The 24,557-nt window shown below is 49.9% G+C and overlaps 3 protein-coding genes across 3 annotated transcripts; 2 read left to right on the top strand and 1 right to left on the bottom strand.

Moving 5' to 3' along the window:
- The first annotated feature begins 2,857 nt into the window (after nucleotides 1-2,857).
- On the top strand, nucleotides 2,858-5,962 carry RPL27 (ribosomal protein L27). Its single transcript, XM_019435354.2, has 5 exons — nucleotides 2,858-2,970; nucleotides 3,213-3,295; nucleotides 4,233-4,402; nucleotides 5,651-5,761; nucleotides 5,865-5,962. Exons 2-5 carry the CDS (start codon nucleotides 3,215-3,217, stop codon nucleotides 5,911-5,913), a joined length of 411 nt encoding a protein of 136 aa, XP_019290899.1. The 5' UTR covers nucleotides 2,858-2,970; nucleotides 3,213-3,214; the 3' UTR covers nucleotides 5,914-5,962.
- A 1,569-nt stretch (nucleotides 5,963-7,531) lies between these two features.
- On the top strand, nucleotides 7,532-16,610 carry IFI35 (interferon induced protein 35). The gene is made up of 7 exons (XM_019435345.2): nucleotides 7,532-7,757; nucleotides 14,787-14,888; nucleotides 15,235-15,382; nucleotides 15,455-15,561; nucleotides 15,660-15,846; nucleotides 15,941-16,047; nucleotides 16,261-16,610. The coding sequence occupies exons 1-7, from the start codon at nucleotides 7,737-7,739 to the stop codon at nucleotides 16,450-16,452; spliced, it is 864 nt and encodes a 287-aa protein (XP_019290890.2). The 5' UTR covers nucleotides 7,532-7,736; the 3' UTR covers nucleotides 16,453-16,610.
- Nucleotides 16,611-16,718: 108 nt separating this feature from the next.
- VAT1 (vesicle amine transport 1) lies at nucleotides 16,719-23,882 on the bottom strand. Its single transcript, XM_019435344.2, has 6 exons — nucleotides 23,394-23,882; nucleotides 20,209-20,416; nucleotides 19,634-19,804; nucleotides 19,433-19,522; nucleotides 18,425-18,666; nucleotides 16,719-18,274 (listed from the first exon to the last, which is right to left on the bottom strand). Exons 1-6 carry the CDS (start codon nucleotides 23,799-23,801, stop codon nucleotides 18,191-18,193), a joined length of 1,203 nt encoding a protein of 400 aa, XP_019290889.1. The 5' UTR covers nucleotides 23,802-23,882; the 3' UTR covers nucleotides 16,719-18,190.
- Nucleotides 23,883-24,557: the final 675 nt, after the last annotated feature.

The raw sequence follows: 24,557 nt of genomic DNA, 5'->3' as shown, positions 1-24,557 counted from the left end.
CTTGGGGTGAGGCACACAGGACAAGGGAGGAGAGAAGGGAACAGTCAGCCTAGGTCTAAGCATATGCAAGAACAGGATGAAAAAGAATCATGGATATGTATCCATGAAAGTGCAGGCTGCACTGTTATAAAAGTATGATCTGCAAAGCATTTTTTTTTTTAATTTCTTAAGTTTATTTATTTTGAGAGACAGAGCGAGCGGAGAAAGACAATTCCAAGCAGGCCCTGCGCTGTCAGCACAGAGCCTGACGCGGCGCTTGAACTCCTGAACCATGAGATCTCCACCTGAGCCGAAACCAAGAGTTGGATGCTTAACTGACCAAGCTACCCAGGCGCCCTTGCAAAGCATTCTTAAAGGTAGAGGCAACTGCCTGGCTCAGTTGCTAGAGCATGCAATTCTTTATCTCAGGGTAATAGGTTGAAGCCCCATGTGGGCTGTAGAGGTACTTAAAATCTTAGAAAAAAAGATTTCTAAGGTGTTCTGCATTCATTCATCCTTGAATGCCTGCCAACTGCCTGGGCCAGGCTAGATACTGAGGAAAGAGAGAAAACATACTCCCTGCCCTCAACAAAGACACGATCTAAGGACATTGGGGATTTGGGTAGCTTGTTAAAAATTGCTGGGTCCCATCCTACAGATTTTTATTCCGTTGTTCTGGGGTGTGGCCTGAAAATTCACAGTTCTAAGGTTCTAAGCATCCCAGACTGATGCAGCCGCTTTAGGGACAACACTTTGAGAACCATTGATCCAAACCAAATAAGATGTTCTCTAATAAAGATAAGTATGGATTGGATTGCTCAGGGAGCACAGAAGGAAGAGATTGATTCTGCCTGGGAGAACTCTGGAGTGGCCTTGAAGGATGGATTTGGACAGGGTTTTGCCTAGCTACAGTGGAGGAGAATAAAGACACATGGACCCACCTGAGTAAAGACCCTAGGAATCAAAAAGGTTGGATATTTCAGTAGTTGGGGTGGGGAGTGGGGAGGGAGTGGTTATGTGAAGATGTGGAAAAATAAGGAATTTAGGCTGCAAGAAAAGAAAGGTGAGTTTAAACTTCGGTACACAGAGCCAAGGAAGGATTTCAAGCACAAAAATGGGGAATTTAAGAGTTATGTTGAGGGAAGCTCCCCAAAATAAGCTCTATAGATCATATATGGCTCCACTCCGGACTGAAATTGTTATCTCCTAAGTTAGAAATCCATCTTTCATAAGCATAGCAAGCAATTCAGATCCACATAAAAGTTTGAGGAAGAGGGACACTTGGGTGGCTCAGTCAGTTAAAGCATCTGACTTCAGCTCAGGTCATGATCTGGCGGTTTGTGAGTTCGAGCCCCGCGTCTGGCCTGTGCTGACAGCCCAGAGCCTGCTTCGGGTTCTGTGTCTCCCTTTCTCTCTGCCCCTCCCCTGCTCGTGCTCTGTTTCTCTGTCTCAAAAATAAACATTAAAAAAAAAAAAAAAAAAAAAAGGTTTGAGGAGGAGAAGAAAAAAATCTGAGGCTGGATCATTTAGGGACATTTTCCTTTTCTGGAAAAGGACAGAAAAGATTTAAAAGACAAGGAAAAATTCAGAAGATTTAGTACTAATTTGGGAGAGTGTTTGTGAGAAGAGTCCAAGGCAATTATGAGATTTCCGGCTGTGGTTTCTATTTTCCAAAAGATATACAGCAGAAGAGGCAGCAGCAGGCTGGGAGCAGACCATGAAGGTGGAAATGGACAGGGTGATGTAGTGTTATTAATAAGAGCACCAGGTCAGGAATGAGAACTTGCTCTTGCACCACGATCTCTGTGACTTTGCTGCTCTAGAGCTGTCCTCTTAGAGGCCAGAGTAGATGATCTCTGTAGGTCCCTTCCAATTCTAAAATGTCATCTTCCGATTTAAAACAAAAGATCTTTTTTTATTTAAAAAAAATTGTTTATGTTTATTTTTGAGAGAGAGAACAAGTGGGGGGCGGGGGGAGCGCGGAGAGAGAGATACAGAATCCAACGTAGGGTCCAGGCTTTGAGCTGTCTGAGCAGAGCCCGATGGGGAGCTGAACCCACCAACTGCGAGATCATGACCTGAGAGGAAGCCGGATGCTCAACCGACTGAGCCACCCAGGTGCTCCGAAACAAAATACTGTAATTGAATATAGATATGTAAGTACATAATTATTGTGATAAACCACTGGCATGGGGTGTTGGCTGCAGGGAAAACTGGTCCCTGGAGAGGCTAAGAAGAGAATTGATGAAACCCTGATTTTTCTCATATCTTGCCCAAGACCAATTCTAGATTCTTTCATGTTCAGAAAAGGAAAAACTGTAAGATGGTTTCCCTTTCTCTTGAACTCCGAAGACAAGTAAAGAACCATCTAAAAACAGTCTTCCAGGGTCACCTCCTGTATCATTTGGTAAAGCTAGGCTACCTAAAAAGCCTAGCACAGAGTAGGTGCTCAGGAATTATCACCATCATCCTTCACCTTCTTCACTGCTTATTCTAGTCGGGAATGCCTGTGACATCACTAGATTCTAAATATTGGGGGTAAGCACCTTTGCCTAACTGATCTTCGTCTCTCCCCGCTTACGCCAAAAATGCACACTAATACAATTCCTATTTTTGCTCTCTGACTCAAGTCATAAAAATCTATTTCAAACTGTGTCCCCTTCTAGCGCCAGAAAAAGGAACTGCAACCAAGGGGTGCGGCAGAGCAGTGGAGCCAAAGGTCTGCGCGCTTTAGAGCCTTCCTTGCTCTTCCCACCCACGCGGGAGGAAAGACTTTGCTTCTAGTGGAAGCTACTGATAAAGTTTGATTTGAATAAATGAACGCCCAAGTACTGCTCTCCCCGCCAGAGCTTCTTCCGCCCGTAAAGGATTTCAAGAGGTGGGGCGAAACTTGCGGGGCGGGACCGGATGTGAGGTCATACTCCCCGAGGTGAAAGGTTAGCGGAAGTGGGCTTTCTTCCTTTCTGCCGTAGGCTCGAGTAGCTGGTGTCGGTGAGTAGAACCTTGGGCGGGATGTTCCAATCCGCTGCCATCCGCGGCCTGGGGGTCGAGATCCGGGGTGGCGCCGGGCGCTTTCCTTTGCCCGGTCTCCGGAGGCTTCGTAGCGGTCCTATCCTGCGATCGGGGGCCTGCGGGCGGCCTGGGCCAAGACGGCAGTGAGCGCAGCCTTGGCTTCTGGGCCCACATCCCCGGCTTGGCAGGTTTCTGAACGGCCCCTTCTCCTTCCCCTGCAGAGATGGGCAAATTCATGAAACCCGGGAAGGTGGTGCTGGTCCTGGCCGGACGCTACTCTGGACGCAAGGCGGTCATCGTGAAGGTACCCTCCTCGCGAGCCTCTGCGCGCCTACATCCCAGGAACGGGGCTGGTTTCGGAAGGCCTGCAAGCGTGGAAGTCAAGAGCTAGCTTGGGGGCATTGGTCACTGAGCATTGCGGGTGGGAGTGAGTGATCGGGGCTCTTGAGAGAGAAAAATGCAAAATACAAACAGATGTGAGTTGAATTGGGCGCCCAACATATAATGGGTTCTCTACTAAAGAGGCTTTAAAAAATAATAACGCCCGGCGTTTATCGAGCGCTTGCTTGGTATCTGGCACTGCTTTCCAGGTGGTGTCATGCCCAGTCCTTGAGGTAACCGTAGGGGATTCTTTTCTACTGCTGATGTCTGGAGACGTTAAGTAACTCAACTGAAGTAAAACATTAAGTGCTGCAGGTGGGATTCTGTAAAAAGAGGAGAAATTGTTTCTAGACAAAGCGATCACTTAGCATATTCTAGCCCTCCGTTCTTTGCCTTCTGCCTACATTTTGTGGCCTCTTGTGAGATTTTGCTAAGCTCTGGCCAAGCACTTGCTTTTGGTTGTTGTGGGACCACTGGGACACCCTTTGTTTCCCTTCCCTCATCTGTCTGAGACTGGTTTCTGGAGTTAGACCACCAACTAGCCATGTAATTGTAGAAGTTAAGAGATGTTAAGTCCTAAGAACCAGTGCTTGATAGAAAGCAAACACTCCATACATGCTAATTATTGTTAGTTTTAAATCACTTAGCTCCCACAAGCCTTTCCAGATTCTTGGTGGGAATGAATACGACCCAATACTGTTTGGGCATCTAGCCTAGCACTCAGAATGTCTGCTTTGCGCAGTTTTTCCAGTAGCAGGTCTCAGATTGGGAGTGGGGGTATTCTTTTTATACATGGCCTGCATTTAGCACAGTGCCTCAGTAGGCCCTCGGTTACTAACATGTGATTCTTGCTTGTTCAGAACATCGATGATGGCACCTCAGACCGTCCCTACAGCCACGCTCTGGTGGCTGGAATTGACCGCTATCCCCGCAAAGTGACGGCTGCCATGGGCAAGAAGAAAATCGCCAAGAGGTCAAAGATCAAGTCTTTTGTGAAAGTTTATAACTACAATCACCTCATGCCCACAAGGTGAGCATATCAAGAATGGTTATGAAAGTGACTTTCTTTTCTCCCCTCTGGCCTGCTGAATAAAGAGACAACTTTCAACTTTGCAGCCATTCCAGTGTGGGGAAGAGACATTTTCATGTGTGACTTACAAAGTGGTCATGGTTTCAAGTGCTGCCTCTTGTTTTTTTTTTTTTAAATGTTATTTTTGAGAGAGCACAAGTGGGAGAGAGGCAGAGAGAGACAGAATCTGAAGCAGGCTCCAGGCTCTGAGCTGTCAGCACAAAGCCCGACGTGGGGCTCGAACCCACAAACTGTGAGATCCTGACCTGAGCGGATGTCGGACACTCGGCCGACTGAGCCACCCAAGCGCCCCCCTCCCCCCCCCCAGTGTTGCCTCTTTAATTCAATGTGGAGCTGTGTTCTGTCATTTTCTGTGGTGACTTCCCTTACTGGGCCAAGCAGGATTGAAAAATCTTTTCCAAGCTTGCTCTTGATCTGTCTCCTCACCTGAAAATTCTAGAAGTGTTAGGTAAAGATTGCTGCATTTGTTTGCAATCACGATAAATACAGGCACGGGATCTGGCCTGCTGTCTTCCACTATTCCACTTTCAAGGATAGTTTTTATAGGCTTTCAAAAATTGTTGATAAATAAAGGAAAGCAAACCTCTCCCCAACTGATTCCACTTGGCTCTCAAGCCCTTGAGTTCCTGGCCGTTCACAGTATTGTGTGCCATTCACGCTATCTTGGTGTATAGGTTATAAGGAAATAAAAACATTTGAGAGAGTCCTGAACGATAATTGCCAAAACCCAGCAGTGTGTGCCTTACAGTTTGGTACCGGTGGCTGCATGTTTACTCTTAATTGGCTGTCTTAAAAGGGCATTGCTGTTTCTCAGGTGCTGGGAAACAGACCTCGGTAACTAGTCACCCAGCTTTTGCATTCTCATAATGAGGCTAACCCTTCCCCGGGCACAACTTGAACACCACTAAATAAAATGGCTCCAAATAGGAAGCTGGCCAACCACCATGATTAAAGTGACAATCCTTAGCCAGAAAAATAGTCACTGTGGAAAGTTGAGAATGAAACGTGAAGTATTTTCATGGCTTGAGTCTTTTTAAATTGGCAGTTTCCAAAAAATATCATCAGGACTTTGGCACAGCTTTTGCGGATTGCTCCTGTGGAGACAGACCCTGCCATCCCAATGTCCCAGACTGTGTGAAGGCCCTGGCCGCATGTGGGCTGATCTTCCCTCCCCACTGTTGTCCCCAGGTACTCTGTGGATATCCCCTTGGACAAAACTGTTGTCAACAAGGATGTCTTCAGAGACCCTGCTCTTAAACGCAAGGCCCGACGAGAGGCCAAGGTCAAGTTCGAGGAGAGGTAAATAGCTTTGGTAGTGGATGTTGGGAATATGGTATCCATATCCTCCATGAAGGGAATTGAGTTTCACTGTTCTCATTGGTGTCCTTTTCTTTCTGTCTAGGTACAAGACCGGCAAGAACAAATGGTTCTTCCAGAAGCTGCGGTTTTAAGTTTGTTTTGTTTCAGTCATTAAAAATACCAAAAAAAAAAAAAAAAAAATCACTGTCTGCTTGTAGCATGTATTATTAGACTGTTGAAGAACATTCATATGATAAGACGTTGGGTGGTGGGTGAGAGGAGAGGTTGTGGGAAAGTATATAAAATAGCGCTTTTGTGAGATTTGGACTACTTATGTCCTCCTCCTGATAATCCTTTAATCATCTGACCGCCCTCGGTGGGTAAGGCGTGAGCTACTGAATGATTTCCCAAAAAAAAGACTACTACTGATGTGTAGGTGCAGAGTTGTTTAGCATCCCTGGCTTCAACCTGTTACCTACATAGAGAACCTGGGCCACTCTCCTCCCTCCACCCTCCATTGTGAACACCTACAGGCCCCTCTCAGCAGGCACTGATTACTTTGGATTGAGAGCCACTAATCTGAGGTTCTCTGAACAATGACAAGGTGCTGAAGTCCCACTCTTGAGGTTTAGTAGGTCAGAATTTCAAGCAGGTTGTCCAGTGATCCCTGTGCTGCTGTGATGAGGCCCACACTGGAGAACTGCTCTAGATAGCAGTGGGGACTAATGAAGGCCTGACCCCTAGAGCACCCATTGTTAGTGAGATTAGAAGAGGTCCTCAAATGGCCTGGCTAGCAGAACAAGAAAAGGTGTGGTTCAAGGGTCTTGGGCATGGGTATGTCCCCACAGTTGCAGGAAAGATAATTTGGTCCTTTTATTTGGCATTTTACCTTTCATTGGACCCTAAGTGTTGACTCTGTTTTACTGGCAAAATAGGCTCTCCATTTGAATTGGTTCTGTCACTAGATGAAAGGATTCAAACAGGCACATTTGCCAAGCCTTACACTTGGCACACATACCCCTGGGATGTAGGGAAAGAGATTGAGAAGGGCTGAGTATAAATTACTCTGGAAATATCATGGACTAGATAATAGGAAACATTGTGCACTGTGTCCTGTGTAGTTTCATTTGATTCTTCGCCTTTAAGTATCGAACATCTCTCTTGAGACAGACCCCTCTAAGTAGCTTGCCTGCTCAGTCACAAATGGAACTGAATTTAAGCCTTCTGCCTAAAACTTCCAAGTTCCTTCCACTCAACCTCAAGGCTCAAGTTCAAGTATTGTTCTAACCAGGTTTAGATACATGTTTCCTAGCAATAGGACCTCTAAGCAAGTTTCTGCACTTCTTTGCCTCTGAAGTTTACAAGCTCATCTGTGAAATGGCAAAAATGGAACCAACTTTGTGGGGTTGTTTTAAAGATTAAGTTAATTCATGTAAAGCAGATCCAGTATTGGGCACAGAACAGCTCCCAACAAATGCTGGCTATTAGTACAGCTCTTGTGAATTTGGTGGAAAGGCTTTAACCATCCTGGTTGCCTTTCTCATTCAATTAATCTTAATTTGTGTGTGCCTGGCATCTTTCTAGGTTCCAGGGAAATAACAAAGACACTATTCTACCAAAAGGCTTGTGTTAGAATGAGGGGTAGGTTGGAGCCCACATTCTGTTTGCCTATGTTTATGGGTAGACTCCCCTGAGACCTTCTATCTGGGTGAAGTCAACTTCCGAGACCAGAAAGGCTCCTCCCTGGGGTGGGGAAACCAGCTGGGGGCGTGTGAACACCGAAGGGCAGGGATTTTGGTGAAATGAAAGTGGAAGCAAAGAGCCTGCCGGTTCTACATCAGAAGTGTATTTCAGGTCCGGCTTAGAGGAGACTAAAGCCCATCAGAAGGTACAAGCAAGAGTTCTGTCGCTGTGGACACTGCCACTTTGTGCCTGGCTCCGAAGCCACAACTCTTGCCAGCCGGACCCCAGGCCCATGTCAGTGACCCATGATGCCGTAAGTGAGGAGAGTGTTGGGGGGAGGGGCGAGAAGCAGAGGAGCATTTCGCTCGGCTGGAAATCTACAGGTATCTCCGGGTCTGGTGGCCAAGCCCCTCTCTGCTCATCTCTTAGACTTGCTGAAGGACTGGGGAGAAATGTGGCGGGGATTACCTCTCCCCTAACCCACTGCCTCAAAGATAGTTCTATAACCTACACCTCAGGAGCTCAAGCATTTCTTGTGTGAATGTGCATTTTTCTGAAAGAGAATCCGTAGTTCTTGTTAGATACTCAAAGGGTTTTATGACCCAAAAAGTGTAAGACTTGTTCACACCCTTATCTCCTGAGATCTTGCCCAACAAACTTGCTTCCTTATATTTCATCTTAGAGTTGAAATAGTTCCTCACCTTATTGTTGATGTCAGCTGAATCTTAGGCCCTCTTCCAGGTCACAGGGAGACATGTCTCTCCTCTGAGAGCTCACCTTCCCACTGTGTGCTGTGCTCCTCCCTTTCCTGACCTGTGAATGATCCTACTCCTGCTAGACTAAGACTGGTCCCCCGTCCAGCCTGTTCACCATGCCAGCACTGTGCCTGGCATGCACGCAGCCCTCAATAAACAGCTGTTAAATGAATGCATCTCCTCCCCTTTCCAGTTTCTTCCTTTTCCCCCCTCCCTGATACTACCCCATCTGTTATAAATACACAGATGTCTTTCTTGCTTGGGAATTTTTCACTTGCCCCTCAAATGTAGTAAGAAAGATCACAGGCTCAGGGCCGGCTGAGCCGGTGGAGCATGAAACTCTTAATCTCAGGGTTGTAAATTCGAGCCCCACGTTGGGTTTAGAGATTACTTTAAAAAAATCTTTGGGGCGCCTGGGTGGCTCAGTCGGTTAAGCTCCCAACTTTGGCTCAGGTCATGATCTTGCGCTCCGTGAGTTCTAGCCCCGCGTCGGGCTCTGTGATGATGGCTCAGAGCCTGGAGCCTGCTTCGGATTCTGTGTCTCCTTCTCTCTCTGCCCCTCCCCCACTGTGCTCTATCTCCCTCATGGCACAAAAATAAATGTAAAAAAAATTTTTTTTTAATTTAAGCAGATAATCTATAAGTCAATATAGTAAAAACTTAGCACACTGGTTGGCACCTCCTAAACGTACAATACGTGTTTGTTATTCTTAATATTATTGCCAACCTTTCAGAACCCCTATTCCCCAAGATTATCTTGATTCACCTCCATTTCACTCCTACCTCTAAAATGGGTGCAGGAGACTTTTTTATTATGACTTTTTTTTTATTGTTTATTTTTATTTATTTTGAGAGAGAGAGTACGAGTGGGGGAGGAGGGCAAACAGGGAGAGAGAGAATCCCAAGCAGCCTCCACACTTTCAGAGCAGAGCCCAACCTGGGGCTCGATCTCACAACCATGACCGAAGCCAAAAAGAAGAGTCGGACACTTAACCAGCTGAACCACCCAGGCACCCCTATGACTTTTTTTTAATGTCCATTTATTTTTGAGAGAAGGGTGTGAGGGTCAGAGAGACAGGGGGACAGAGGATCTGAAGCAGGCTCCAGGCTCTGAGCTGTCAGCACAGAGCCCATGTGGGGCTCAAACTCACAGACCTGCAAGATCATGACCTGAGCTGAAGTCGGACACTTAGCCAACTGAGCCACCCAGGAGCCCTTCAGGAAACTTTTTTTTTTTTTTAATGTTTATTTATTTATTTTGAGAAAGAGAGAACAGGGAAGGAACAGAGAGAGGGAGAGAGAATCCCAAACAGGCTTTGTACTGTCAGCACAAACCCTGACGTGGGGTTTGAACTAAAAAACCATGAGATCATGACCTGAGGCGAAATCGAGAGTCAGATGCTTAACTGACTGAGCCACCCAGGTGCCTCTGAAATGAAACTTTTTAAATCAACAGAATAGAGATCACACTCTGTACAGTTTTATTTTGTATTTTGCTTTTTTAGCTTAGTGTATTTCTTCATATTGTTAAATGTTCTTTAATGTCTTCTAATTGCTACGTAATATATTTATTAGGCTATTCCTCTATAGTTGGACATGTAGATTTATTTTTGACTTTTTTCGTGTGGGCTTTTTTTTGTTTTTTGGCTTTTTTTTTTTTTTTTTTTTTTTAATGTAAGCTCTACCCAACCTGGGTCTCAAACTCAGACCCTGAGATCAAGAGTTGCATGCTCTACTGACTAAGCCAGCTGGACACCTCTCTTTTGGGCTGTTTTTGTTTTTTTCTTTTTTTTTACCCTTTTTTTTTTTTTTTAATGTGTATTTATTTTTGAGAGATAGAGAGTGTGAATGGGGAGGGGCAGAGAGGATCCAAAGCAGGCTCTGTGCTGACAGCAGAGAGCCCAGGGCTGGGGCTTGAACTCACAGTGAGATCAAGACCTAAGTCAAAGTTGGACGCTCAACCGACTGAGCCACTCAGGTGCCCCAAAGATTACAGTTTTAAAGCTCTGTCCCTCACAGAGCCCTTCCTTCCTTTTGACTTCTTCCAATACACATGCTGCTCCAACCCAGAGTTATTTCCACCAAGTCCTGTCCCTGACCATATGTGTCTTCAATGGCCTCGAGTTTGACTTACTTTGGCTCATTAATTAACCCTGACAAACCTCAGGTTCCTCATATAAAATGAGGATTCATAAAATAGGAAACATTCAACATAGCACTCATCATGTGCCAGGCACCATTGTTCCCAACAAAATTATAGGTGGAAATTGCTATTATGTCCATTTTGCAGATAAGGAAACCAAGGCACAGAGAGTTAAATAACTTGTTCATTGTCTTGCAGTACTAAAAGGAGCTGGATGTAAGCGTTGGAGGTTTGTCTCCAGAGTTTGTGTTCTTAACTGTGATGCCGAACAGCCTCCCAATACCCTATGATGAACATAGACAGCAGGAGATTTTATCTTATGGGGTGATTAGGTTGTAAATTTCGCAAGTAAGGCAGAAGAATGTAGGTAGTCAAAATTAACCTTAAATCATTAACTCACCCCTACAGTATCCAGAATTTACAGTCACTCAGTGAGCTCCATGTAGAATGGATTGCAGTTTTTTTCGGTTAAGCACCAGATGTACATTGGCTTACATTTAGGAGACCATGTTATCATGTCACGCAAATAATAGCATGTATAGTTGAATTCATGTAAGTGACTACAGTCAGCTTGTGTTGTCCTTAAGAGGGTCCTATAAGAGAGAAGTTCCAGTTGGAACTTGGAGACAGGAGGCAGTTCTGTGATACTTAAAATGAGACGGAGTCCAACTGTGCCCAGCACCTGGCAGGCCCCCAATAACCACTTGCCCTCTTCCCTTGCCTGCTGGGTCAGTGGATTCTACCAAATTCTTGACCCCCAAGTCTACAACCTTGGCATTGTCTCTCCAGTTTGTCCTCTCCGTCTCCTTAATATAAACATCCACAGAGTCTGGAGGCCTGCTTCCTGAAATGTGCTCACCCGTGCATGCCCATTGCCAGAGGTCCAGCTCAGCTTCTGTCGTGTCAGGAGGAATTAGAACCTCAGAGTGTCCCTCCCCAGTTCCCGCTGCTCCAGCTCATCGTGCCATGGCTGCCAAGTTGCTCTCTTAAACACCATGTCCACCACCTCACCCCCCTCAGAAATCTTCACTAGTTCTCCATCCCCTACTTATATTAGATCTGAACTCCCCTGCTCCAATGGTTCTTTTAAAAACTCTATATTTAGGGGCGTGTGGATGGCTCAGTCAGTTAAGTGTCTGACTCTTGATTTCAGCTCAAGTCATGGTCTCACAGTTCATGGGATCAAGCCCCAAGTGGGCCTCTGCACGGACAGCATGGAGCCTGCTTGGGATTCTCTCCCTCTCTCTCTCTGCCCCTCCCCTGCTCATGCACCCACACTCTCTCTCGCTCGCTTGCTCAAAATAAACATTAAAAAAAACTCTATAGTGGGGCACCTGGGTGGCTCAGTAAGTTAAGCACCTGACTTCATGGCTCATGGGTTCGAGCCCCACATCACACTCTGTGCTCACAGCTCAGATTCAGATTCTGTGTCACATCAGAGCAAAGCCTGATGTGAGGCTCAAACTTATAAACCGCAAGATCATGACCTGAGCCAAGATCAAGAGTTGGATGCTTAAATGACTGATCCACCCTGGTGCCCTTTTTTAAAGCTATTTTATTTTATTTTATCTTTATTTTTAAATTTTGTTTGTTTATTTTATTTAGAGAGTGAGAGATAGCAGAAGTGGGGGAGGGGCAGAGGGAGAGAGAGAGAGAGGAAGAGAGAGAATCCCAAGCAGGCTCTATATTGTCAGTGCGGAGACCAATGTGGAGCTTCAATCCACAAAACCGTGAGGTCATAACTTGAGCCAAAACCCAGAGTTGAACAACTGAGCCACCCAGGTGCCACTAAAAGTTATTTTATTAAATAGCATTGCTAATTACTAGGTTTTCAAACAATTATGTATATTTAGATCAAGATTTAAAGCAGAAGTAAAAAGAGAATAAACTTAGGACTGAATCTAGTTCAAAACATCTTAAAATGAATTTCATTTTTTTAAATTTACTTTTTCATATATTTTTAAATTGAATTATCTCTTTCAAATAAAAATTCAGATTTTTATTTCCCTTAAAAATGGGAAGATATGGGGAGGGGCACCTTGGTGGTTCAGTCAGTTGAGTGTCCGACTTCGGCTCAGGTCATGATCTGGTGTTCGTAAGTTCCAGTCCCACATTGGGCTCACTGCACAGAGCCTGCTTCAGATTCTCTGTCCCCCTCTCTCTGCCGCTCCTCTGCTTGTACTCTCCCCCCAAATAAATATATATATATTTTTAAACGGGAATATATGGGGCACCTGGCAGCTCAGTTGGTACAGCACATGACTCTTGATCTTGGGGTTATGAGTTCAAGCCCCATGTTGGGCATAGAGCTTACTTTAAAAAAAAAAAAAAGAAAGAAAAGAAAAAGAAGAAATGGGATACAGGAACCACATTCCCATGTGAGAAAATCTTGGTTGGATGAGGTGCCTGGGTGGTTCAGTTGGTTAAGTGTCTGACTCTTGGTTTCAGCTCAGGTCATGATCTCATGGTTTGTGGGTTTGAGCCCCACATTGGGCTCCACACTGCTTTTGCAGAGCCTGCTTCGGATTTTCTCTCTCTCTTTCTCTCTGCCCTTCCCCCTTCCTGCACATGCTCTTGCTCTCAAAATAAATAAATAACTTAGAAAAGAAAAGAAAATCTTGGTTGGAGCTGAGAAGAAGTTGCCACTTTAGCGGGGACATGCTCTCTCCAGTTTGTGAGTCCCTAGCACTCCCTATGGTCTACACTGGCTCCCTAGACTCACCGATGTCATCTAACTGGCCCTTAAAGACACCTTGTTTGTAGGCATATAAAGAACTAGGTACCTTTCTCACTACTCATAAACCAGCATTATTTGGTCAAGCCCTTGTTTTTGTCTGTTTAAAATAGAGTGAACTCACACTGAATAATTCAATGCCCTCTGTAATATACTCCCATTCTGTCATTAATTCACTTCATTCATTCATTCATTCATTCAACACACATTTACTGAATGCCTGTTTTGTGCCAGGAACTCTGCTGAACACTGGGGATACAGAGATGACTAGGACAGAGTCCCGCCTTCCCCAGTGAGCTCACACTTCTCTGAGCTGACCTTATTTATCAGGCTTCCCAACCACAGAGTGAACTCTGCCAGCTAACATCTACTTCATCCCACAAACAAAGGTGCATTTATTCGTATCCCTGGTGTCATTCCCCTGCCCATGTTGTCACTCTCTGTCTCTGGACTTGCTCCAAATCACACCCAGCCTGAAAGGCTGCTTGCTGCAGTGGAAAGAATGGCAGTCAAGGGACAAGCTAGGAGATGTGGGGTAAATTGTTCCCCCACCCTGGGCTTGATTTCTTCACTGTAAAGCACAGATTAGCAGTCTGGAGTCAGACTGCATAGGGCTGAATGACTTCAAGCAAGTCACTTAACCTCTCTGAGCTTCAGTTTCCTCATCTATAAAATAAGGATAAGAGGGAATTTATTTCACAGGGTTGTTTCAAGAATTGAGCCATATAAAAGCCGTAAAACGCTTAGCACAGGGCGCCTGCATGGCTCAATTGGTTGAGCATCTGACTCTTGATTTCGGCTCAGGTCATGATCCCAGGGTCATAGGATCGAGCCCCGCATTGGGCTCTATGCTGAGCATGGAGCCTGCTTGAGATTTCTCTCTCTCTTCCCACTCCTGCGTGCTCTCAAAAAAAATTTTTTTAATTAAAGCTTAGCATAGTGCCTGACATATAGTAAGTGCTCAATAAACATCAGCTGGGGCACCTAGGGTGGCTCAGTCAGTTGAGCATCCAACTCCAGCTCCAGTAATGATCTCACAGTTTGTGGGCTCGAGCCTCATGTCAGACTTTGCACTGACAGTGTGGAGCCTGCTTTGGATTCTCTCTCTCTGTCTCTCTCTCTCTCTCTCTCTCTCTCTCCCCCTCCCCCGTTCATGTGTGCATGCATGTGCATGCAAGCTCTCTCTCTCAAAAACAAATGAACATTAAAAAAAAAAGTTAGTGAATACTATGACATTTTGCCACTCTAAGCCCCCACTCCTCCCAGAGGCCTCCCTAGTTATGTTAAGCCCTATGGGACTGTCCCTCCTCCATACTCCTGATGTCCTCCACAGTCTGTCATGTGAGGGTACACTGTCTTGGGTGGTGTTTTGTACAGACCCGAGGGCTAGCCTCTTCTCCCCCCTTGCCCTGTGTCAGTGCCCAGCACCGCACAGCAGGAGCTCGGTGTCTGTTAAATGCAAGCTGTCCTGTAACAACGCAGCTGTGGCTGCTGCAAGGGCTCTTCCGCTTGTCCCCCTCCCCCACCTGAGATGAGGCCAACCAAATCCTGAGGAGAGTGGGCCAGGGCCAACCCCGGGACAGGGGAAAGGGGTTGGGCTGTTCCGGAGCTGAGCTCTGCTGTGGGAGAGTCCAGGATCGGGTCCCTTTCCCCTGGGCTCATTCTCTGGGAAGGCAGATGGAAGTCTGGTCGTCTCCCCCACCCCAATAGGCTCTCCATGCCCTTCGGGAGGAGCAGGCCAGACTAAAGAGGAGGCTGCAGCAGCTGCAGCAGCGGAGGAGGGAATTTGGGGACTTCCCTCACCACGACCAGGTAAGCTGGGAGAGGGGCGTGGTGTGGTAGAAAGAACCAGTTTCTCTCCTGGCTCTGCCACTTCCTCACTGCATGACCTCCAGTATGGCACTTGAACTCTCTGGATCTGTTTTCTCATCTGTGACGCTGAGCTACCAAACTTGCAGGCTTGTGAGGACAAAGCAACATCTTGTGTGGAAAGTGCTCCTACGGGCTTGACCTACCTTCATCCACCCGTTTATCCAGCTCTCCTTTCAATAAGTGTGCTCATCCCCGGCCTCAGTTCCATGGAACGCTTTCCTTCTAGGGGTGGTGGGGCCTCTCCCACCCTTGAAGGCTGCATCAGCCTCCCCTCCCCCACCTCCAGGTCCCATTCCCGGTGCCCTTGGTCCCGCTGGTGTTCCGAGGACACACTCAGCAGGGCACAGAAGGGTCCAAGCCTTTGGTTTCCAAACTACGGATCTGCTACCCTCTGCCTGGAGGCTCTGCTCTGGTCACCTTCGACGATCCCAAGGGTGAGCTCTCACAGAGGCCCTGGGAGGGAGGCTGGGAGGCTTCCCAGTACTGACCCTGCTCCCCCGACCCAGTGGCCAAGAGGGTGCTGCAACAAAAGGAGCATAAGATCGACATCGATGAGTGCCGGCTGCGGGTGCAAGTCCAGTCCTTGGAGCTGCCCATGGTGACCACCATCCAGGTGACAGGACTGCAGCGTCCTGGGACATGCAGGGGGTGCCATGCACTTGGGCACAGGGGATGAGTGGGGCTGTACCTCTCCCTCCTGTCTGTCCCTAGGTGTCCACACAGATAAGCAGGAGGAGTGTGCTGGTCAGTGGGTTTCCTGCAGGGCTCAGGCTGAGTGAGGAGGAGCTGCTGGACAAGCTGGAGATCTTCTTTGGCAAGTCCAGGAATGGGGGTGGCGATGTGGAGAGTCGGAAGCTGCTGCAAAGTGGTGTCGTGCTGAGTTTCACTAAGGATGCAGGTAAGGGTCTTGCCGACAAGACTGGGGCTGATGCATCCGGCCACAGGGGAGAAAAGCCCTGATGCTAGAGGTCCGTCCCTCTCTGTCCCCACAGTGGCCCAGCACCTGTGCCAGGCTGGCCAGTTTACAGTGCCACTGGGCACGAAAAGCTTCCCTTTGAGAATCTCTCCCTTCCTAAGTGGGGAGATCCAGAAGGCTGAGGTAAGTGGGAAGGTGAAATGGTGGCTGGGCCAGGAACCTGTCTGCCTGGCAGACACTTGCCCAAGAAAGGATCAGAGTCCCCTGACTCCACTGCCCTCCCCATTGCCAGCCAGCCTCTCAGGCCTCCCGGCCCTTCCCAGACCCCCAGGGGCACTGCCTGCCCCCAGTCCCTGACTCTCATGAACCAGGCCCATCTCCTGGCTCCTTTTCCAGATCGTGTTCCGGCCAGTGCCCCAGTCAGTGCTGGTGCTCAACATTCCTGACGTCCTGGATGGCCCGGAGCTTCAGGACATCCTGGAGATCCACTTCCAGAAGCCCTCCCGTGGAGGTGGGGAGGTGGAGGCCCTAACAGTCGTGCCCCCAGGACAGCGGGGCCTGGCGGTCTTCACCACCACGTCAGGCTAAGAGCCTGCCCTTCTCATCCCCTCACCCGCACCCCTGCCAAGCCTCTCAAACCAGGCTGGATTTGGGCGCACAGGTGCAAGAGATCGTGCTGGTCAACAGCGGCAGGGATTATGGCTTATGAAATGCTGCCCAAGAACAATAAAAGTGGCGTGACCCTCTTCTCATTTCATTTCCTGAAAGGAAACTTGATGTGAGCACAGAAGGAGGAAACCTCACCTTCCAGGAGCCCACCTTCCCCTCCACTCTCGGAGGCAACATCCAGGACCCAGGGTTTGGCTTTTTATTGACACAAACACAAAGGCAGCTTCGGTAACAGTAACGGGGTGGGGTACACAAAAGCAGAAATCGCCCTTCACACATTTAGGCCTCATTTAGACACTGAAGAGGCTGAGCCCCTCCCCCCACCTCCCATTGGCAATAGCTGGGCAGTAACCCTCCCTAATTCCGTATCAGAGAGCAGAGGGAGTTGTACCCCTGCGCCAGGAAGTCCCCACTTTGGTTCCGGTGGCCCAGGTCCTTATTCCCCTGTTCCATCTCCCCACCCATGTAAACAAAGTTTGGGGCTGAGTTTGAAAAGCTGCCCTCCTGCTCTGAGAAGGCAGTGGGCCTCCCTCGACTACACAAGAAATGTGCTTCGATTTTAACTTTGGTCCCAGAACAAGAAACAGATGGCATTGCCTCTCAGAGCTCTGGCTGGTAAATGCCACACTTATCTGCAAGGCTGAGAACGCCACCCTGCCTTTTTCCCCTCAACCACCCAGAGAGAAATGACAGCCCCAGAGACGGGACACGGCACAGACCCCAGGAGGCTAGGGGCTGCCCCCCGCCCCCACTGGCACACACACAGATTTTTGGCAGTGTTGTGGGACAGCAAAAGCCCACCTCCACCAGAACGAGGAAGGCACTGGGGAGTTCAGGGGTGGAGGAGGAGGTGTGAGACAGGGACCCCCCCACCCACCCACACACGCAAGCACAGGTTTTCCGTTGCTAAGGCACTGAGAACAAATCCACTAGAACTCAGTGAAGGATGGGGCGGAGGGGGGGGCTCTGTGTCCCTCCCACAGAGTCGTGACCTAGGGAAGCAGGTCAGATTCCCACCCTTGTTGTAAGAGGCAACCTTGGTTAAGAGTGGCAGAAAACCAGCAGGTGGAAGAAACCCAGCTGTGCTCAAGGAGACGGGGACCAGAGGACAAGGCCATGCAACGAGGCAACAGAGTTCAGAGGTGGGCGCCAGTTGGCCTGGGCTGAAGGGACAGGAGGGCGAGACAGGGACATGCTGGATTCACACAAATTGGCCCCATATCCTGAGCTGACATTTCGATTCTTTGGGGAGGGGAGTGTGGGGCAGGGGCAGGAGGGGAGATGAGGCAGAGGTGGAAGCACACAGAACTGGACGGAAAAGGACTGGCTAACCTTGGCACAAAAGCAGCACAGCAGGCCCAGGGAAAGGGTGGGGGCAGGAAGCAGCCGGCCTCCCTCTGACCCTCCCTGTCCCCTTGGCAGGGCCCAGACATCCAAGTGGTCACTTCCCAACCTCTTCGGAGGGCAGGAAGGGGGGAGGGGGCCCTGCCTAAGGAGAAAGAACAGGGCAGGGGAGAGGTCATCACCACGGAGACCTTTGGGGGCAAGTGGGCAGAGCATTATGAGGAGGATGAAATGTAAGAGAGTCTGGTGACCAACACAACGTGGCTCCCTAGCTTCTCTCTTCCCAGGTCCCGAGGGTCTGCCAGCCCCGGCCCTAGTTCTCCTTCTCTGGTCCAGGCACCAGGAGGACTTTGCCCACATTCTTCTTCTCCTGCATCTGCCTCATGGCATCCGCCACCTGGAGAGGAAGACAAGACCCGGTGCCATCCGGCCCCTCTAGAGAGCCAGCCTAAAGGGGTGAGCCCTCCTCTTCCCAGGAATCCTACCCCTGGGAGCCCAGCCTGCGGGGACCCTCCTCCGGCCCTCCCTGCACAGCCATCACACTCACCTTCTCAAAGGGCCACACGGAGTCAATGTGGGGTTTGATGCGGCCCTGGTTGTACAGAGCCAGGAGGCGGGCCACCACACCACTGACTAGCTCCACCTCACCCTCCAGGTAGCCCAAGTGGAAGCCACACACAGCGCGGTTGGTCGGCAGCAGCTGCAGCGCAGTCACACTGAACTGGTTCCACCATGTGCGCGCCAGGGCCATCAGGTTCCGCTTGGGGCCCGTCAGCAGGTTGGCCATTCCTGAGGGATGAGGAGACGCGGCCCGTGAATCCAGGTGCTGGGCACATCCCTGTCCAAATCCATGCTCATCCACCCCCTCTGGGCCTCTTACAATCATCCACAGCAGTGCCAGGGAGTGACAGGATAATCCCCCACCTGCTGGCTGCCAGGCCCAAATGGACTCCAGCTGACTCAAAAATTGCCTGAATCTTTATTCACTTGCTGATTGTGTGCGTGTGAAATAGTTTTTCTTTCTTTCTTTTTTTAATCTATTTTTGAGAAAGACAAAAAGAGTGTGAGCGGGGGAGGGGCAGAAAGAGAGGGAGACACAGAATCCGAAGCAGGCTCCGGGCTCTGAGCTGTCAGCACAGAGCCTAATGGGGGGCTCGAACTCATGAGCTGTGAGATCATGACCTGAGCCGAAGTCAGATGCTTAACCGACTAAGCCACCCAGGTGCCCCATGTGTGAAATCGTTTTGCAAATGAAAATGCAGCCTGACCAAGAAACCCAGGAAGGTAGGACAAAGGAAGGCAGGCTGATTGATTTTGCATCTGGAAAAATCCCCAAACAGGAGCACAGAGAGAACACAGAATGCACTGTGACTCACAGGAACAGTAGTGAAAGAGAATGAGAGTAGCTGCCCCCCACCAGAGGTAGCAATCTGAATGCATCACCCAGGCCAGTCTTAACCCGATGCTCCCTCGAGCACTGGAGTCCCTGGGCCCCTGCATCCTACCCTTCAGACCCACCCTGCTTCCCACCTCCATGCCCAGCCTACTAACTCACCATAGATGACCACTTTGCCCATGGGTTTGAGGAGGTTGTAGCCTTTGGCAGTATCTGACCCACCCAGAGGGTCCATGACGATATCCACTCCTGTCACAGAGTAGGGGGGCCCAGAGGCAGCATTAGGATCCACAGATCTGGAGTGTCCCATCCCTGTCCTGTGCCATCCTGCCCCTGCCCATACCCATACCCCGATCCCACCTTTGGGGGAGACCTTCTTGATCTCATCCACATAGTCAGTCGTATGATAGTCGATGGGGTGTGTGACCCCATTCTCCTTCAGCACCTCGTGCTTGCTGGCCGAAGCCGTTCCGAACACCGTCACATTCTCCACTGTGCGACACAGCTGCACGGCGGCCATACCCACACCCCCTGCAGCAAGACACTTTCATAAGGAGGGGATGTGGAGTCACCCCGCCACCGCTCTCCATTCTTGCCTCTCAAGGACTCCGTTCATCACCTTCATTTTGCCTGGGCCCATTTTGAGGCTTTCTCTCCTCATAACCATGTCCAATTTCCATGATTGAGAATTGGGGGGAAGGGTAGCTGGCAAAGGAGGGGGTGCCGGGTGAGGGCACGTTGCTATGGATAGCACACCAGGCTGGACCTGGTGCCTGAATGTTACCACGGCAACAATACTGCAGAGGCCTCTGGGAGCCATAGGCCGAGGCAGCCTGGTGTTGCCATGACAACCGTCCAGACAGGCTGCAGGGAAGGGGCCCGAAGGAAATCAGGGTGGGGTAAGGAGGGGGGCATAAAGGGAGGGGGCTTGTCACCTGCAGCCATGTGTACCAAGACGCTGTGGCCAGGCCGTAGGTTGCCGAAGTCAAAGAGGACCATGTAGGCTGTGATGTAATTGACCAGCAAGGCAGCGGCTTCCTCAAAGGTCATGGCCTCAGGCATCTGGAAGGTCTGGGCTGAGGGCACAGTCACCTCCTCCTGCCACATGCCTGACCGGATCAACACCATCACCCGGTCCCCCACCTTGAAGAATGGAAGAAGAGCAGCATTAAGTCCCTTGCTCATTCACCCATTGGTGATTTATCACCTGCTATGTACAAGGGCCTCTTCCTGGCAATGAAGTAGAGATAGAAGCAGTCACAGTAGTCATGGTAATAGTAATAATAATAATACCATCAAAAACAATACTAACTTACCTTTACTGAGTGCTTACTAAGGGCCAGGTCCTATTATAAGTGCTGTAGGTCTATTATAATTTTTTTAATGTTTATTTTAGAGAGAGAAATAGAATGTGAGTGGGGGAGGGGCACTGAGAGAGGGAGACATAAAATATGAAGCAGGCTCCAGGCTCTGAGCTGTCAGCACAGAGCCTGATGTGAGGCTCGAACTCGTGAACCGTGAGATCATGACCTGAGCCAAAGTTGGACGCTTAATGGACTGAGCCACCCAGGTGCCCCTAAGTGCTATAAGTCTATTATATATAAACGCTCAATTAATCCTTACCTGCTCTTTGAGGTAGAGACTGTCCTTATCTCTACTTTACAGATCTTATACTTCACTATTGTGTAAGATCCCTGAATGCCACAAGCTTAACAGTTATGGCAGCATGAAGTATTGTTAAAGAGATCAAACTGTTTTGGTTAAAGAAAGATGGGCTCTGCTGTTTACCGAACAGTGTGACCTTGGGCAAATAAGAACTATTTAACCTTTTTGAGCCCCAGTTTTCCTGTCTGTCAAATAGGGTAGTTATGATGAGTAAGTGGCAAAAAAATCATTTGGTAATTTTTAGCCCAAGTGTCTGTGTCTGGAAGCAGTTCGTAGTATTAAATAATAAGAATGATAAAGTGCCACTAAAGATCTCTGAGCAGCTAGGGCTGGGTGCAATCACCTCCTGAGCCAGTACTGGGGGCCCAGAAAACACCTTCACCCAGAGTCAGGGGGAGAGGTGATGGGCAAGGACAGCTACACAACCCTATCCACCAGGAAGAAGCATTTTTCCCCCACTCTCTCAGCCACCTGCACAAGAGCCTCATTACAGGAGGGAAAGGGGGCAAAGAAAGCAGAATCTTTCCCTTCAGCTTAGCATCTGGAGTCAAGAGGAGAGCAGAGGAAAGGTGGCAATCTCAGGAGAAAGGAAGGCCTCTCCTCACTCTCTGAAGCCCATGGAGAGGGAAGTGTGAGTGCTATTCCAGGACAATCCGAGTCTGTCTTTGTCCCTGCCAGGAATGATGGAAATTCTGTATATTAAGGAGACTTGGGATGCATGGGAAGAGGGGATGGGACTCCCACACACACCCCTTTTCATGTCCCCACACTCCATTGACAAAGAGGATGCAGGTTGGGATCTTGCCTTGCAAGCGCTGGCCTGAGATGAGGTCTGGGGAATGGAAACATCCCACCCTAGGACCTCAGGACCAATAGACTCAGAAATGGCCCAGGAGTGCTGGAAAGTGCAGTGTGGTCAGCCTGGGTCGTGACCAGTCTGGACCCGTCATGATCTGGCTCAGGACAAGGCTCACTTATCCAGGCTAATACCCACCCCTCGCCCATCACAGGGCAGAGCCATGAACCTCTCCCCAGTCCAGACATCAGGAGGGAGGGAGGGCTCTCCCCACAGAATCCAGCCTCTTACATCAGGTTCTTGCCCTGGACAGGATATCCTGTATTTACTAAGCGGAAAGTGTGGGGAGGGAGGTTAGGTGGGTGGCCTTCAAACATGAACTACAACTCCCCCCCCCCCCAACACACACACAAAATTCCTTAGTATCTTCTCAAGAATTACTAAGAAGTCAGTGGAAAGGGTGGGGCCAGAGCTGAATTGAGGGAGAAGTCCTTTAAGGAGGAGATGTTTGCATACACAATAAATCCAAGAATTCCAGCTCTGGGATCTGGGACTAGCAGGTCGAAGAGGATGGCTGCATCTGAGGGGCCTGTCTTGCAGGGGGCTGATTTAAAATGAAACCCCCAAACAAACGACGTGCAAAAGCTTCACCCCAAGTCTCTCAAAAAGTTGCTCATTTGGAACTCTCTCTCTGGTGTCCGGGTTTATGGCCAAGATTAATGATAAACAAAAAGAGAAACAGACCGGCAGAGCTGGGCCAACCTGCTCCCGGTACCACAGCCCCCCCCCCCCCCCCCAGTCCAAATGGACACCGCTGGGGTTTCCGAGGTGAGGGTCCTCCTCGAGGAAGGCGGAGGGGTGTTCTCTGTCCTCCCTCCGACGTTCCCAAGGGTAGCCTAGGGTCGTGACCCTCTGGCTGAGTCACTGGAGGAGGAGATATTGAAGTCACGGGATACAGAGAGCCTAAGACAATGATCCAGAGACCGAATCTCGTCCCGCCAACCCCAAGAGCAGAGGGGCAGCGTGAGGCCGGCGGGAGGGCGAGTGGCAAGCTCCCTCTCCTCCATGATGGGCGTGCCTCATCTCTTTGGCCGTGCTCTGGGAGGGGCCTCCTCACACCCCCACAGACCACGGGGCTGCATGTGACTGGGGCTCTGGCAGGGTCATGCGTCCCCGCCCAACCCTGACAACATAGCTCCTTAAGCTCCCTCAGGGAAAGAGGCGCTAATCGGTACTCAGGGTCACAGACCACAATTACCCAGGCAGTGTTTGGTGGGCCAGGGTACAGGTGTGGTTTTAAGCGGGGGGAGGGGGGCGAAGAGGGGGTGGTGGCAAGGTGATTGTGCGCATGCGCGTGGGTGCCTTATTGTGTTCCCCCCCCACCCCAATACACAGCCACGGCCGCCGCTTCTGGGCGGCGGCCGCAATTGAAATGGTTGAGGAGGGGGCGATAACTCCATCTTCACTCCCTACCCCCCAATATCCACCCAGTTCTCCAGGGCCTTCGGAACACAGGCTCCCTTCCTAAGCCTTCCATGCCCTTCTATCTGAATCAGTGCCAGTTTCCCCCGCCCTGCCACACCCCCGGCCCCCGCCCACTCGAGCTCCACTGCCCCAAGGCCTGGGCAGCCTCTCCCTGCCCTGCCGTGGCCCGCTCACCTTGCGGTCGTTGACTCCCTCTCCCACTGCGACCACGACGCCGGCGCCCTCCATGCCCGGAGTGAGGGGCAGCGGCGGCAGCCTGTCGTACAGCCCCTGCCGGGCCATAAGGTCGGCAAAGTTGAGCCCGCAAGCCCGGACGCGCAGCGTCACCTGGCCGGGGCCGGGGGCCGGGGGCACGGCCGGCCGGCTCTGCAGCTTCACCTTGTCGTAGCCGCCGAAACCCGTGAGCACCAGGCAGCGGAGCTGCGGCGGCGACGCGGCGGCGGCCCCCTCGGAAGCCGCGGGTGGCTGGGCGTCGCCAGCTGCCTCAGCTTTTGGGGGCTGAGAAGAGGCGTCTTCTCCGGCCCCTGCTTCGGCCGCCGCCACCACGGTGGCCGCCTCGGCTACCTCTCTCTCCGCGGACATGTCTGGGACTCCCGACGTGCGCGCAGCTGGACCGAGGGTGCACAGCTGGGGAGGGCGGGGCGCGCGTCGGGAGAAGCTGCGGCGGTGGACTCCGAGCGGGAGGGGAGGGGCGCCGGGCCGGGGGCGGGGCCTCGCGCTCCGACTTAAAGGGCCACAGCGCGGGCGTTGCAGGAGCGCGAAAAGTGAAGACCTGGAACATCTGGAGACAGACACTGGAGAGGGCATTCTTAAGGTCATTCAGACTGCTGCTTAATTTGCTTATTTATTCATCATAAACCTTACGCAAGTTAAACAATATGTAAAAGGACAATCTGAAGAACGATCCCCAAACCTCAGCTTACATTAGATTTGGGGAGCCAGCCACCTGTGGACTAGAACCCAACTAAGTTGCTCCTCAGGCTCTGACTCTACCCATATGTAACCCATTCGTGTGGTCTTGCAGTGGCAACTTGGAGCAGGGAGACCGAGTCTTTAAAACTTTCCATCCGACTGTTAAAGCTCTGTGCCTCAACTTTCCCTTCTGTAAAATGGTGATATTGCTCGCTCTAAAAGATAAAATTAAATCGAGTATAACCGATGTAAAACAAAGCGCCTTTAAAAGGTAAAAGATGCCATGCAAATGCAAAAACAGTTGTGTAGTAATCATTAGACTCTGGATCAAGCCTTAAATGACTTTAGGGCTTGTCTCTCGCTCCAGCAGGGCTGTCATTCTGGGCAGTTTTATTTTCCTCTTCCTCCCCATCTCTGTCTCCCCGA

This window comes from Panthera pardus, unplaced genomic scaffold (assembly GCF_024362965.1).
Source record: "Panthera pardus isolate Hobbes unplaced genomic scaffold, ASM2436296v1 HiC_scaffold_3, whole genome shotgun sequence".
Classification (NCBI taxonomy): domain Eukaryota; kingdom Metazoa; phylum Chordata; class Mammalia; order Carnivora; family Felidae; genus Panthera; species Panthera pardus.
The sequence above is the reverse complement of the archived record's forward strand: the minus strand, read 5'-3'. Positions and strand labels throughout refer to the sequence as shown.